The sequence below is a fragment of the Ctenocephalides felis genome, unplaced genomic scaffold (genome assembly GCF_003426905.1).
Source record: "Ctenocephalides felis isolate EL2017-DRISC unplaced genomic scaffold, ASM342690v1 CF-g0.4_SCAFFOLD_03571, whole genome shotgun sequence".
Lineage (NCBI taxonomy): Eukaryota > Metazoa > Arthropoda > Insecta > Siphonaptera > Pulicidae > Ctenocephalides > Ctenocephalides felis.
The window spans coordinates 65,752,007-65,768,680 of record NW_020539725.1 but is presented as its reverse complement, the minus strand read 5'-3'; the positions used below and the strand labels follow the sequence as shown (position 1 = coordinate 65,768,680).

At 28.2% G+C, this 16,674-nt stretch overlaps 2 protein-coding genes across 2 annotated transcripts in view; one reads left to right on the top strand and one right to left on the bottom strand.

Moving 5' to 3' along the window:
- The window catches only part of LOC113386531 (protein takeout-like), a 12,262-nt gene extending 4,346 nt beyond the window's left edge, over positions 1-7,916 (top strand). The window contains exons 4-5 of the mRNA XM_026624311.1: positions 7,542-7,647; positions 7,721-7,916. Of these exons, the coding sequence (XP_026480096.1) occupies positions 7,542-7,647; positions 7,721-7,916 (302 nt within the window). The remainder of the gene's footprint in view (positions 1-7,541; positions 7,648-7,720) is intronic.
- Positions 7,917-9,527: 1,611 nt separating this feature from the next.
- Positions 9,528-16,674, bottom strand: part of LOC113386530 (methyltransferase-like protein 17, mitochondrial) — a 20,920-nt gene continuing 13,773 nt past the window's right edge. The window contains exons 9-13 of the mRNA XM_026624310.1: positions 16,517-16,653; positions 11,487-11,687; positions 10,045-10,185; positions 9,740-9,912; positions 9,528-9,642 (exon numbers count right to left, since the gene is read on the bottom strand). Of these exons, the coding sequence (XP_026480095.1) occupies positions 9,528-9,642; positions 9,740-9,912; positions 10,045-10,185; positions 11,487-11,687; positions 16,517-16,653 (767 nt within the window). The remainder of the gene's footprint in view (positions 9,643-9,739; positions 9,913-10,044; positions 10,186-11,486; positions 11,688-16,516; positions 16,654-16,674) is intronic.

Below are 16,674 nucleotides of genomic sequence, written 5' to 3'. Positions count from 1 at the left end.
AAACTGAGTTACTGTTTTTGGCACTTTTTGCCCCATATCTTCGGAACGGCTAGACCTGCCTTCGCCAAAAACTAATCAGCACATCTCCTTATCAATACAAATCGAATGTTTTCTGAATTATTCAAATCTCTTCATCCGTGTTCCCGAAATCGTCGACGAAAATTTGTATCCGCACACACACATACATCCATTTTTTCTAAGATATGCCAAAATGTTCAGTAGGTTTTGAAACGTAAAGATATATAAAAAATTTCATTTTCGATTTTTTTGCTACTACTATAACTTTCCCTACAGGAAGTTAATAATAGGATACGTTAAAATTTCAAATTTCTTTTATCCATTACACATAGGTAGGTTCATGCAACTTGCCTTAAGGCAAAATGCCACTTACACCTTGCTATATTCAACAAATGACATTGATTGGCATTCAACAAGAGGATGTAGAAGGATCATTTTTAGATAATTTAGACACTAATTATGTTTAGTGGTATGTTGTCATAATATATTTTGACAAATTATTCCAAATTTTTATTCAACGGCAATGATTATTTTACTAGACATTGACATTAATTGTCTACTTACACGGTTTTACCTATAATTTGTAAGATTTGCACAAATGATATAATAATAATTTGATAGAAGACGAAATGTGTCAAGGTCTGGGCTGTGTTTAACGACCGAATAATTGATTTTGTTCTAAATATACATTGCTAGTTAAATTTTTGGATATAATATGGAAAATCATTAAAAGTATTGATAAATTGTTCAAGCATATTGTAAGTATTCAAAAGTTCAAACTTCAAATTTAGAAACATCTGTTACACATTATTGAAACTTGTATAGATCCCAGAGGAAAAGTTTTTGCCAGAAAATCCAGTTCAGTTTTTTTTTTGTTTTACGACGCTTCTTATTATTTTGATTCGTTTGACACCAAAATTGAAAAAAATAAATTATAATTTGAAATCTAAAATATAAAAATCTTTTCAGACTTAGATTTTAGATGTTTTCATATTTTAGATTTTAAATTATAATACACTGATGATGAGACAAACCTGGTCTCGAAACGTTTGTAAAATTAATATTAAAAACATTAATAAATCAGTGCAAAAAAGAGTGCTGTTTGTTCATATTTCTAAATTTATATTATATATATATATATATATATATATATATCTTCTTATATATAAAAATGGATCGCAAAATGTGTTGGTAAGCGCATAACTCAAACAACGCCTGGACCAATTTGACCAATTCTTCTTTTTAAAAATGTTTGTTCATGTCCAAGGATGGTTCTTACGGCAAGAAAAATTGAATAATGCGGAAAAAAACCCTAAAAATAGCTCTATTCTTTTTAATCGAGTAGGCAACGATATTGTAGAAAAAAACAATGATCTATGTCATGACATTTTTGTAGTTTTTGATAATCTAATTTTAATATATTTATATAAACATAGAAATATCTTTCTATTAATTAACGAGCTATATTGGCAGCCAAAAAATATTGATGTAAATAAATGAATAAATTTCAAAATTCAAGAACAAATTACAGGCGAATCAGTTGATTGGGCAACTAACCAAGACGATCCACCGGAGTATTTAAACTCGCTGGATTTGCTAGGATTGTCACCTCACAATTTTCAATTAAAGGTTGGATCCGCAATTATAATGTTGCGAAATATCGACCAACCGCGCCTTTGCTACGGCACGAAGTTAGGGATAAAATCAATTTTAAATGCTTCTTATAGTGTTTCATTTAATTATTTTTAATTCACACCGAATTATTACCAGGGTGACGGTTCTGTTCAGGATAATTTTTTGCAAAGAATAGAAAAAAGGTAGGAACAAAACACCGCCACATTACAAATTTTTTTTGACAGGACGAAGTCTGTCGGGTCGGCTAGTATATATATATATATATAACAAGAATTATAATTCTCCAATGTACATCGATTCATATTTACGTCATCATTTGCGGTAAAATTAAAACTGCAAGTTTTTTTTGCCAACTAATATGAAAACTAAATTATAAATTAAGTTGAATGTCAATTAAATGTATTCATAAATAATTATTTTATTGCACTAATAAAATCAATCAGTTTTGATTGATTCTGAGAAAAACTGGTAATATCTATATTGTGAAATGGAAAACAATTAAAAATGAAATTTATATGTTGATAGAGGAGACCGGTGTCATGAAAATTGTATTTTTCAGTCATAGATTTTAAAGTTGATATCTATCTAAATATTTGTTTGCCTACTATATCGCAGTGCCAAACATAAACTAATAATAATATATTTCATTTTATAAATAATTACTTTTTTTAGTATATTCCTCTATTTTTTCGTCAAACGTTATTAATCTAAGTGGCAACTGTGTTTTCAAAATAGAAATTGTACAATTAAAATATTTAAAATTTTATCTAAATAGCCAAATCTCTATTTTTATTAATTAAGTTATATATTATATATATATTATTATATATATTATTTATACGTATTGTTTCTAATTAAAATAAAAAATATTCACAAAAATTTTACTATTAATGTACAACAATTTGTTTAGTTTAACTTTCTGTTGTTTCTAATTAGAAATAGAAATATTTGGAAACTTGTACTAATTTTTGTGCAATAATTTGTTTCTAACAATTATATATTATATAATTTTTGTGCAATAATTTTTGTATAACAATTTACTTTATTTCGATTTTTTTTGTTTCTAATTAGAATTTCAATTAGAAACAATTTCTAACTTACTTAGAAATATTTGCAAAATTGTACTAATTTTGTGCAACAATTGGTTTCGATTAGATTTCTGTTATTTCTAATTAGAATTAAAAATCTTTAGAAAATTGTACTAATTTTTATACCAAAAATGGTTGCGTTTCGATTTTTGTTGTTTCTAATTAGAAATAGAAATACTTGGAAACTTGTACTAATTTTTATGAAAAAATTTGTTTCGATTAAATTTCTGTTGTTTCTAATTAGAATTAAAAATATTTAGAAAATTGTACTAATTTTTATGCCAAAAATGATTGCGTTTCGATTTTTGTTGTTTCTAATAAGAATTAAAAATAGTTGAAAATTTCTACTTGAAAATAATTGCTTTCATTTCTATTTCTATTGTTTCTAATTAGAATTGAAAATATTTAGGAATTGGTACTAATTATTATGTAAATATTTATTTTATTTTGATTTCTGTTGTTTTTAATTAGAATTTAAAAAAATCGGGATTTTTTTTTTTTTTATTGTTTCTAATTAGAATTAGAAATATTTGCAAACTTGTATTATTTTTGTGCAATAATTTGTTTCTTTTCGATTTCTGCTGTTTCTATTTAGAAAGAAATATTTGGAAATTTGTACTAATTTTTAATTTGCAATAATTTGTTTCGTTTTCCTGTTGTTTCTAATTGGAATTAAAAATTAAAAATGTGTACTAACTTTGGTGCATTATAGTAATTTATTTATTCCTTTATATTTATATAAATATTAATTCAAAAATATTTTGGAAATTAATAATAAAAATATTTTAAATGGTAACTAATTTTTAATTGACAATAATTTGTTGTTTTTTTCGATTTCTAGAAATCAGCTGTTTGTAACTGAAAGTATGCAAATATATTTGGAGGATTATATTAATTTTTATACAAAAATGTTTCATATCGATTTCTAATGTTTCTAATTAAAATTAAAAATATTTGTAAATTGATGTTAAAAATATTAGGAAATTGGTACTTGTTTCTTTTATGACAATTTTTGAAATATTGAAAGAGTCATCCAGGTCTCCTTATCTCATTTATACAAATATATATATATATATATATATATATATATATTGTATTTACCTAAATATTTTTTGACGTTCTTGGAATAGGTATAAAATAATTCGTTAATTACACAAGTCGAACCAGTTTTGTTTAAGGCCTAAAATACTAAAAATACAAAAAGCAAGTAAGCAATTCTCTATGACAGAGAACAACATTATATAAAATTCACATTTATACATTAGAATAAAACATTTATACATATGTGTATATAATTATATATGTATAAATTTATATCCATGTGTAAAGTACAAGTACGACCGATATAGTACAATGTCATGATCTTGTATTTTATGAACAATTTATTAAGTTTTTTTTCACGATATAAATACATGAAGCAAACCTGTCAAAAAATTAGTCTACCATGTGCATTCGTTTATAAATTACCTATTTAGTTTATTGTTGAAGCATACTGTTAATTTATTTAAAATAAATAGTTTTACTGAATTTTATGATGAATTTTTTAATTGTATTTTCGGTGTTTGTGGTCGCGGCGAATGCTGCTCATTTGCGTAAGTGAAAAAATAATAATAAAAAAATTTAATAAAAAAAATATAAATTGTGTAAAGGTGTAAAAAAATATCCAAACAAACGTCCTGCGCATCGAAATCAGCACCAATTTTCAAATATTTTTTTAAATTTTAGTTAGGAACAACAGAAATCGAAACAAAGCACAATTTTGTATAAAAATAGTACAAATTTTCAAACATTTTTAATTTTTATTAGAAACAATTAGAAATTTAATAAAAATCAAATTATTTCCCAAAAATTAGTATTTTCGCAATATTTTTCATTTTATTATAAGTTGGTACGAATTTTCAAATATTTTTAAATTTTTTTTCAAATATTAGAAAGAATTAGAAATTTATTAGAAATCAAATTATTTCCAGAAAATTAGTATTTTCCCAATATATTTCATTTTATTATAAGTTAGTACGAGTTTTCAAATATTTTTCATTTTTATTAAAAAGAATTAGAAATTTATTAGAAATCAAATTATTTCCAGAAAATTAGTATTTTCCCAATATATTTCATTTTATTATAAGTTAGTACGAATTTTCAAATATTTTTAATTTTAATTAGAAACATTAGAAATCGCAGCGAAACAAATTATTGTACAAAAACTAGTAAAAATTACCAATAATTTTTATTTCTAATTAGAAATATTGGAAATCGAAATCATATTGCTCAAAAATAGTACAATTTTCCAAATATTTTGAATTTTGATTAGAAACAACAGAAATCAAAACAAAACAAATTGTTGCAGAAAAAATAGTACAAAATCCAATAATTTTTAATTTTGATTAGAAACAATAGAAATTAAAACAAATCCAATTATTACATGAAAATAGTACAAATTTCCAAATATCTTGAATTCTTATTAGAAATAACAGAAAATAAAATAAAATAAATTAGTATAAGTTTCTAAATAGTTTTAATTCTAACTAGAAACAACAGAATCGAACAATATCTGAAAGAAACAAAAAAAATTATAAATTTCCAAATAATTTTAAATTTCATCTAATATTTTGCTTTAAAGTATTTCGGCATAAAAAATTATAACAAATATATTTGATTTCGCAATCAATTCAATAGATACATTAATTTTTATTGAATTCAGTTTTTTTATTAATTTATTTTTCTTTTAATAAATAAATTTAAATTGTATTTTGAACAGTAAATCCAGAAAAGAACATCCCACATACCGGAAACGATTTTATGAATATTTATTTCTATTCTATAAGAATAAGATAGTTTCTTGAGAAAACAAAAAACCTTTTAGTTCAGAAAAATAAAACATATATTTAATTCAGTTTTTTTATTAATTTATTTTTGTTTAATAAATAAATTTAAATTGTTTTTTGAACAGTAAATCCATTAAATCCAGAAAGGGTCATCCCATATTCCCGAAACGATTTTATAATTATTTCTATTCTATAAGAATAAGATAGTTTCTATAAAACAAGGAGCCTTTCAGTTCAGAAAAAAAACCTAACGATTTCTTGAAAATAATTTAATAACTTATTTATAATATTCTTGTAAATTCTACCATTTTAACGAGAAATTTCCTACTTTCAGCATCAGATGTTCCAAGATGTAAAATGGAAGACAGCCATTGTTTACAAAATGCCATTGGCGAAGGCATCAGAATTATGAAAGATGGTAATTATACTAAACTAATTAACAATTTTAGATTTAGCTCAAAGAAATAAAGAATTTGGAGAAATTGTCATCAGAAATTCAAGCAACTTGTCATAAGGCACAATGCCACTTACACCCAGTTGCAATTATGTATTTATAGGAAAAAAATTACATTTGTGTCTTTGTATTTGTTTGTTTGTTCATATATTTTATTTTATTCCAGGAAATCCAAAAATAAATCTCTTGCCACTGGAGCCTCTGAGAATAAACGAATTATCAATTGACCAAGGGGGCAACAGTTCTGTGAGCATTCAACTTAAAATCTTAAATTGTGACATGCACGGTTTCAGCCAAATCAAAGTTTCAGATGTCGAGTAAGTAAAAAAATTATAAATTAAATGAATGAACGACAATTACTAGTGTTTTAGAGATCGAGGTAAGGTGCTAAGGTGATCTCTTAAAAGGACTCCTAATCCTAACATCCTAAATCGTCACAATATAAACCTTAAACGACAACTACATGTATTTTCATAAAAATTGACAATTTCTATTTTTCCAGATCCTTTTCATCTGAACGTGTAGATTGGCGTATCAAAGCCCTTGTTCCTAGAGTAGAACTTGATGGAGATTTCACCTCGAAGGGACGAATACTTTTATTTCCAATCACTGGCAAAGGCAAATGCAACCTAACACTTGGTAAATAGAAATCAATTACTTATTCCAAAAAATGCCTACTTTCTATAAAATATTAGCAAATCCGACGAACTCCGTTTCGCCACCAGATGGTTTCGTGAGAAAGATGAAGAAATTTTTTGTTTGTTTTATATTTGAAAAGGAAAAAAATGGTTTTATTACACAACAGTAATGAGGTTATTTCGATTACAAAAATGAAGTGTTTTTTAGTTGAACTTCTCTAAGTAAATGAAAGTGAATCCGTAAATTATCCGTTTCATTGAAGTGCTCTTTGATAAACCACATTTTTTGTTTTTTGGTCTGACGTTAACACAAACAAAGCGGATGGTTTTCCAACTCGTGAACAGGCAACGTATAACTGCTCATGTGAAAAACAATGATTTTCTAAATAATCTATTTGAAATTTATCCCGCAAACACTAAGCGATTGGCCTTGCGACTTGTTATTGCAAACGCAAGGCAAACTGGAAATTGCAATCGTTTGAAGTCAAACGAAAGACCAGTCGAAATCATTGGTATGTCACCAAATCGCCAGCAATTTTTGATTGAATGGTTAAATTCAGTGCGTGTACATTATTATTCTTTGCGGCAAGAATTGCTCGTTAACTTAACAAGCATAATTCTGATAATTCTTACTAATGTCATTACTCGAATTTTCAATTACGGTGCGTGAAGTTCCAGCAATTTGCATTAAGGCACCATTAATTTTCTTAGCTATAAACCTTGCGAAGCCCGAGACCTTTCCAACGAATGCAAAATTGTCGAAATCGGTTCGTGCGTTCTGGAGTTATTTGGTCAGGAAGGAAAACCCGACTTTTTTTTATATATATATGTAGATATACAGCATATGTAACTATTTTTCATAACATAAAATTAATTCCTCTAGTTGACTTGGATATTACAGCAGCTTTACGATCTGGAGAACCGGTGACTAAAAACAACAAACAATATTACACAATAGAAAATGTTGAACTTAAATTCCAACCCAAAAGGTACCACATTCACCATTTAACTTATAAGAAGTAATTTAACATTTTTCAGTTTAAAATATTCTATTTCTTTCAGAATGTATCTAACTTTCAACAACCCAGACCAAGACAGACTTCTAGAAGACCAAACCAACAGATTTTTAAACGAAAATTGGAAAGATTTATTCGAAGAGCTGAAACCGTCCTTCCAAGACTCTTTCTCAGCATTGTTTAAAGAAATCGCAGCAAGAGTTTTCGATAGAGTTCCCATTAAAGATATGTTCCTTAAGTAAAATTTGTAAATACAAATGATAGAAGAAATTAGTACTTAATAATACTCAAAGATAAGATATAAGATTGAGGCGGAACACCTGGGCTTAGGATTAAGAATATTGGATACTGAGTGAATCTTAGTTTGAATATGTGTATGAAGATGTTATTTATTACCTTGATTTTAAGTTTGTTATAAAAATTTATATAAATAAAATGATCAAATATGAAATGTTATACATTAGATACAACAAAATGTACAATATTAACACAATAGGTTATATAAAATGTATATACAAATAAAATAAATATATGAAACTGATATTCCATTTTGTGATAATTTGAGAACCTCAAGGGGACTTATAGTAATCGTCCAAAAATTTTGCGTATCTTTAGGTTTCAGAGTTTACTGAATATTTTGGCTGTGTGTGTGTGTACGTATGTATGTGCGGATACAATTTTTCGTCGAAGTTTTCTCAAGCAATTTGAATTATTCAAAAATCATTCGATTCCTATTAATAAGGAGACGTGGTGATTTCTTTTTGGATGAGGCAGGTCAAGCAGTTTCAGAGATACGGAGCAAAGAGTGCAGAAAATACAAATCGAGTTTTTGAGAGAACGGAGTACCGGATTTGAATTATCTAAAAAACATTCAATTTGTAATGCTTGGGAGAAGAGATGATTAGTTTTTGGCAAAGACAGGTCCTGCCGTTTCGAAAATACACAGCTAAATGTGCAAAAAATGGCAGTGTCCGATTTGAATGGTCTAAAAAACTTTCTGCTTGTATTGACAAAACAATTGCTTTTGAGGATAAAAAATTATTACATCTTTTTTTATTTTCCGTAAAATATTTTTGTAATTTTGGATTAAAAATTCAAAAAATTACCCAGGCTAAGCACAGTCTAAGCGCCACTTTGGTACAAATGTTTACTCAAGTGCGTTTAGACTGTTTATGAATTGGAACACTTTTCCAATTTTGTGAAAACTATTGAAAAACGTGGAAATGCCGCCAAGCTGAGCCCAGTATAAGTGAAAATGCAGCACAGAATTATTTGCAAGTGCGTTTAGACTGTGACTATACGGGAGCACTTTTTCAATTTTGTTTAAATTAGGCAACTATTTTTTAGAAATTGAATTGGAAATGAAATGACGATTGTTAATGTTCTGGAGATAAATTGATTTATGATTTATGATTTACATTTGATTTGCTCAAATATAACAAGATAGCAAAAATAAAGAAAGTTACAGTATTTGTAATAATATATTTGAAAACGTTTAAAATTTCTCAAATATTTTATTACGGTACAGGAAGTTCCAGCAATTTGCCTTAAGTGCACCACTAGTTTTTCATTTAATTCAGCAAGAAACACATAAATTTAATAAATAAAACCTTCACAGTAATTACTCTGATAGTAAATTCATTTGAAAGTCTAACCACAACAGTGCAATACAAATAGATGATTTATATATTGAAACATAAATCATTCAAAAAGTATCAATTCAAAAATGAACATACCTGGAAATCTTCCTCCTTAAATCTTCTATTGTTGAATATAAATACAAATTTCTTATACGTTTATATTATCAAACTTATATTTTATAAACTTATATAATTAATATATAGATAGTTAGCTTATTCATCAGTCTCATTATCACTATGACTAAATCTTGACTTTTCCTCGACTTCTGTTAAAGTAACGGGTAACAAATCACCCCATTTGCTCGACCTCACACAATGGTAAGCCGTTCTGCAAAGAAATAATAAAAAATACGTAGAAAACAATATAACAAAGTATAAATGTATTATATCATGCAATATATTTTATATTTCTTCCTTCTACTTACTTTCCATGTTTAGCAGCAGTAACAACGACTTCTTTTAATTGACCATCAGAAGTGCACATTCTGCACACGGTGTGTTTCGACCTCACCAAAGTGGGCCTAACTATTCTCGGCCAAGTACAAGTAACAGAATCACCCTTGTCATCATATACTTCCTCATCACTTTTCACATTAACCTCATCGCTTGTACTTTCTTTCTTGTCAATATTAAGATTTCTGATCGATTCTTCTCTTTCAGAACTGAAGCGATTGAGTTTTTGCCTCAATTTTTTTTTAGTTAGTACATCTGTTGATGAGTCGCTGATTGCTTTTTTTCTGAGAACTATGTAACTGAATCGTTCTGTTTTGATTTGGGATACAACAGCTAGAGGTATAGTTGAATATTTTACTTCAAAATTGCATGGAGTTTCATCTGTCATGAATCGTGGACATGGTTTGGAATGCGGACACTGAAAGATATAATAATAAATGATATACAGATTAAAAATACTATGTAAATAAATGATAGAAAACTAGTGGGGCGCATGGCATCGTGCCTTAAGGCAAATTGCTGGAACTTCCCGTTCCAAAAATTATTTGTTTTTAAAAAGATAAACATTTTGAAAAAAATATACTCTGAAAAAATTAGACTTTTGAGAAACCATAAATTTTTGACAAAAATTTATTTTTCTTGAAAAAAAGACTTTTGAAGAAAAATGTATTTTGAAATATTTTGGAAATTCTAAACTTTTTTTCAAAGCAATTGTACTGCTTTAACTACATAGAGACAAAATATCCAAGCGCGTAAGCGCCGCGTCGCCGTCTAACGGATAAACATTGGTACGGAACCCATAGGAATGTAAACAAAATTTAAACTTATTGTTAAAATCTCTATAAAATATCCGATAATTTGATGTGCACATGTCTAATAATCATTTTTGACCGCCAAATGGCATTTTTTTTTACTTTTTCTACAAGATCTCCGAAACCGCTAAACCTGCCTTCATGAAAATTTGATCAGTTCTTCATCTTGTAAATACAAGTAAAATGCTTTTTGAATTATTCAAATCGGACACTCCGTTCTCTTAAAAAACAGAGTTACCGTTTTTGGTACTTTTTGCCCCATATCTTCGGAACGGCTAGACCTGCCTTTGCCAAAAACTAATCAGCACGTGTCCTTATCAATACGAATCGAATGTTTTTTGAATTATTCAAATTGCCTCATTCGTGTTCCCGAAATCGTCGACGAAAATTTGTATCCGCACACACATACATACACGCACACATACACACACATACACACACACATACATCAATTTTTTCTGAGGTATGCCAAAATATTCAGAAACCTCTAAAACGTAGATATATAAAAAATATAAAATATAAAAGATATAGATATAAAAATATAAAGGATATATAAAAATTTTCACTTTCGATTTTATTGCGATTTCTATAACTTGCCTTACGGGAAGTTAATAAAAATAACAATATTTTAAAATAACACCATAATAATTCAGTTTTTTTGCTGGATAATGAAGATAATGTTATGATAACTGCACCATCTAGAATTCAATTATCATAACATTTTTATATATAAAATACACCTGATCTCACAGCAAATGAATAGACATTTTCATAATTTTCAATACCAAGAACAAGCATAAGAGACCATTGCCATGACAACGCTACTTTATGAGCTATGTTACAGCAGAATTGCCCCCTCACTTACTGTTGAAAATGTTTTGTTACAAATGATTATTAATATTATTACCGGGGCGAATATTTCTGCATCATATTGCAACAGAAAGTCTCGTGCTTCAGAAATCAATCTAAATCCAGCATTCGTTCCCATTTCTACGATAACTAAAAATTGTTCAGTTTTGTTCCACAATTTTACCAGTTTCTCCAAACGCAATTCTGGTGTCGACATTTCAAAAAGGGTGTAGGCACATAGGACTATATCGTATCTGATCTGAAAAATAGACAATACATAATTAGAATTGAATAATTGGGGAATATAGATTGTTAACTTATTCATCAGTCTCTCGATCACTAATACTAAATCTTGTCTTTTTGCAAAATGGCATTGAACACAAATTTATGAAATTACAACTTAATAAAAAACTAGTGGGGTGGGTGGCATCGTGCCTTAAGGCAAATTGCTGGAACTTCCCGTACCGTAACGAAACGTTCGAGGAATATTGAATGTTTTCAAATAGATTATTATAAATATTGTATTATTGTCTAATATTTATAATAATTATATAAACTGAATTGCAGAGTTGAAATTATTTGTTTAAAGTATATTAGAACTATAGTCAGAATTAAAAATAAAATCTGAATTATTTTCGATATACAAAAAATTTAAAAAAAAAAAAAAAAAAAAAAATGGTACAATTTTTTTTTTCCAAAATCAATTATTTTGTTAAGACAAGCAGAAAGTTCTTTGAATCAATTGAATCGGACGTTTAGTTTCACAAAAACTGCCATTTTTTGTACATTTAGCTCTGTATCTCCGAAATGGCTGGGCCTGCCTTTGCGCGAAACTAATAACCCTTTCTCCCAATCATTACTAATGGAATGTTTTTAGATCATTCAAATCGGATGCTCCGTTCTCTCAAAAACTCGATTTCTATTTTCTGCACTCTTTGCTCCTTATCTCCGTAACTGCTGGACCTGTTTTTGCCAAAAACTAATCAGCTCTTCTCCTTATTAATAGGAATCGAATGTTTTTTAAACCATTCAAATCGGTTGATCCGTACGCCCGAAAACGTGGACGAAAATTTGTATCCATACATACATACACACACACACACACACACACACACACACACACACACATCCATTTTTTCTGAGGTATGCCAAAACGTTCAGAAACCTTCAAAACGTCGAGAAATGTAAAAATTTTCAATTCCGATTTTCGGCCCATTACATAACTTACCCTACGGGAAGTTAAAAATTGTGACTTCGAATACTCATCTTCTATATATATAAAAATAAGTCGGGTTTTCCTTCCTGACGAAATAACTCCAGAACGCACGAACCGATTTCGACAATTTTGCATTCGTTGGAAAGGTCTCGGGCTCCGCAAGGTTTATAGCTAAGAAAATTAGTTGTGCATGGCATCGTGCCTTAATGCAAGCTGCTGGAACTTCACGCACCGTAATTAAAAAATGAGAGTAATGACATTAGTGAGAATTATCAGAATTATGCTTGGTTAAGTCAACGAGCACTTCTGGCCGCAAAGAATAATGATGTACACGCACTAAATTTCACCATTCAATTAAAAAATGCTGGCGATTTGGTGACATACCAATGATTCCGACTGGTCTTCCGTTTGACTTCAAACGATTGCAATTTCCAGTTCGCCTTGCGTTCGCAATAACAAATCGCAAGACCAATCGCTTAGTGTTTGCGGGATAAATTTAAAATAGACTATTTGAAAATCATTGTTTTTCACATGGGCAGTATACGTTGCTGTTCACGAGTTGGAAAACCATCCGCTTTGTTAGTGTTAACGTCAGACCAAAAAACAAAAAATGTGGTTGACCAAAGAGCACTTCAATGAACGGATAATTTGCGGATTCACTTTCACTTACTTAGAGAAGTTCAACTAAAAAAACACTTAATTTTTGTAATCGAAATAAAATCATTACTGTTGTATAATAAAATCAAATTTTTCCTTTTCAAATATAAAGCAAACAAAAAATTTCTTTCATCTTCATCTTTCTCACGAAACCATCGGTGGCGAAACGGAGTTCGTCGGGTTTGCTAGTTGGGTATAAAAAATGTTAAAAAATATCACGCCATTATTTCATTTAATGTATTTTATAATTAAATTGCATGAAAATTTTCGTTAAAATCGTCAGAAAAAGTCTACAATCAATTATACAAAAAATTATTTAAATTTAATTGTTAGATGTTGATGTCAAATTCTTACCGAAATTGAATTCTTTCCGATACTAAAAGCTTTAACATTATATATCTTGTTTCAAACATTATACTATAACAACTTATACAGTTATTGAGTAACATTTAATTAAATTAATCGTTGCACAATTTTACAAACTTCAAACCTCCATTTTAAACACATCGTTTGACCTCGTTGATTTTCGTTTTTGACGAAATACCACGGAAAAAAAATTGTCATCGGTCAACACTAGACAAATGTCAAATGTCATTAAATAAAAATGTAAAAGAAAACATTGCAACAAATCATATTATAAATAATTATATCAATAAAAAAGGATTAAAATACATAAACAATAAACAGAAAATAAATTAAAAAATATATATAAAGAAATGATAGTGTACAATTTGCATGTATGAATAATTGTGTAAATAACATAAGGTTATATCAACAAAGTTGACAGGAATTAATTGGAATAAGAATGAATATTAATATTTAAAAAAGGTATGTTATGTATATTTATACTGTATGGAATATATTTCGCTTCTATTTACTGCTCAAATTTAAATCATGTGTAAAAGTTTTTGCCTTGATTATTTTTTGTGGAGTTTAGGCAAATTTCTACAATTACATTAATATGTAATCTGTATTATCACATAATTTCTAATTTATTTCTATATATTCATTGTATCTAGAGATATATATAATTAATTAAATTCTATTAGCACAACATTTTTGATAAATAATTGATTTGAAATGAAATGTGATTTATTTTATCACCTTTTAAATTTATTTCAGGTTGTGAGTTAGTGCTCCAATAAACAAAAAGAATATCATTGTTAATTGATCAATAATTTATTAAGAATGAATAACTTTACTGGTCCCTATGCAGAACAAATATTTGCTCTAAATTTAACCAACAATAATTCAGAAAGAACAACATATACCAACAATGTCCAAATTAAAACCGAACCTTATGCTAAAGATTCCACTTACGTGCCAAAAGTTAAAACAGAAGCAAATGATTTTGAAGAAAACGAAGTGCAATGTAAATCTGAAATAATAGACCCCGAATACGAAAGGTTTGATCTAACAAATTCATCATCTATCAGTAATGATATGTTTTATCCGAATGCGCAAAATAAAACAAGAAGCTTATGACTACGAAAGTACTACAGATGATAACTCCAACAATGTACCAATGGAATATGAAAGCCATGATTCCAGATTATACTACAGTAATAAATCTAATACTTGTAATACATGTGGCAAAACCTTTAAATCAAATTATTCCATCAAAATACATATGCTAACGCATACGAACTACAGGCCTCATAAATGTCACATATGTGAAAAAAGCCTTTAAATTACCTCTCATTTACGAGAGCACATTGACTCACCAGTATGAAGTCTGAAGGCCCTCATAATGCACACTTTGTGAAAAGACTTTCAATCAATCGAGTCATTTGAAAAGGCACTTTTTATTACATACCGGACATCGAGCGTATAAATGTGAAGAGTGTGGTAAAACATTTGTTAGTAATGGTAATTTAAAAGAACATATGCTTACGCACAGGAGTGTGAGAGATTATGAATGCGACAGGTGCCACAGAGCATTTCATAGACATTCACATTTAAAGAAGCACTTGGAAGAACACGATACTGATAAGTACAATTACGAGAAAAAAAAGAGGAGTATATTTGTGAAAAATGTGGTAAAGTTTATAAATTGTAGCGGCTTATAAAAACCACTTAGAAAAAGAAGTGCATGAACCAAAAGAATATAAATGCCACATATGTTCTAAAGTGAGTCTTTGAAAAAACATAATTTAGGTCGACATATTTCAAGACACACAAAAGAAAAAGTGTTGAATGCGGCATATGCAATAAAGGCTTCACGACGAAGCCTCAATCTTAAAAAAACATTTAATAGTTCATACAGGAGAAAAACCTTATTCTTGCCAAATATGCAATAAATCATTTAGTGCTGATGCAAATCTAAAAACACACATGTTAGTACATTCTGATGAAAAGCCTTTCAAGTGCGAATTCTGCGATAAATTATTCAAAAGAGCATATCTGATGTTAAAATGCATCAAATGCCCATCAAAAAGTTCGTCCCTGTAAATGTGTATCTGTGATAAAACATTCACTAAAGAAATATATGTTAAAAGACATATGATGAAATCTCATAAAGTATAATATAGTATGTATTTTATTTGTTGTTATAAATGATCTATTAAATAGAAATGTGCAATAAAGTCGACAGGGAATCTTCAGAAGGAAGCCGACTTGAAAGAAATAATATATAGCTGAATTTATTGTAAAAATATAAAATAATTACAGTTGCATCACAGTTTGTGTGAACACCATTCTGGAAATGGTATTTGTTTTTGAATTTATTAATATTTTAAATACATGTGAATTAAAAAATTGATGCTCTTTTTATTACATATCTTATATATAGAATTTTTCTGTAATGATGTATGTATGTAGATATACTCCTCCTAAACTATTATAAGAATTTTGATAAATCTTTCTGAAGCTTGTTAAGAAATTTTTTAGGATGTATGTGATATAAATTATAGTAATATGGTAGAAATAAATTGAAAAAATAAAGCTCAAATTGATTCTACATTTTTTAGTTAGAAAACGTTTATATGTGAAAAAAAAATCTGTTTTTATGGGTTTTCGGCAATTATTCAATTTTTTCTCACGGAAGAACCATCCTTGAACTACAATGAACATTTAAAAAAAGAATTGGCCAAATTGGTCCAGGAGTTGTTTAGTTATGCGCTTACCAACACATTTTGTGATTCATTTTTATATATAAATATAAATATATATATATATATATATATATATATATATATTTAATTATCAAAATTTACCTCTCTTGCTGCAGGCAAAAATTGTCTATATGAGATTCCTTTTATAGGGTTCAGTTTATTCCCCCGGCCACCTTTGAGAATAATATCAGCCAAGTCGTTCATTGAACTTGATGAATCAACACAGAAATATTCAAAAATGTTTGATTTCCAAAAATGGT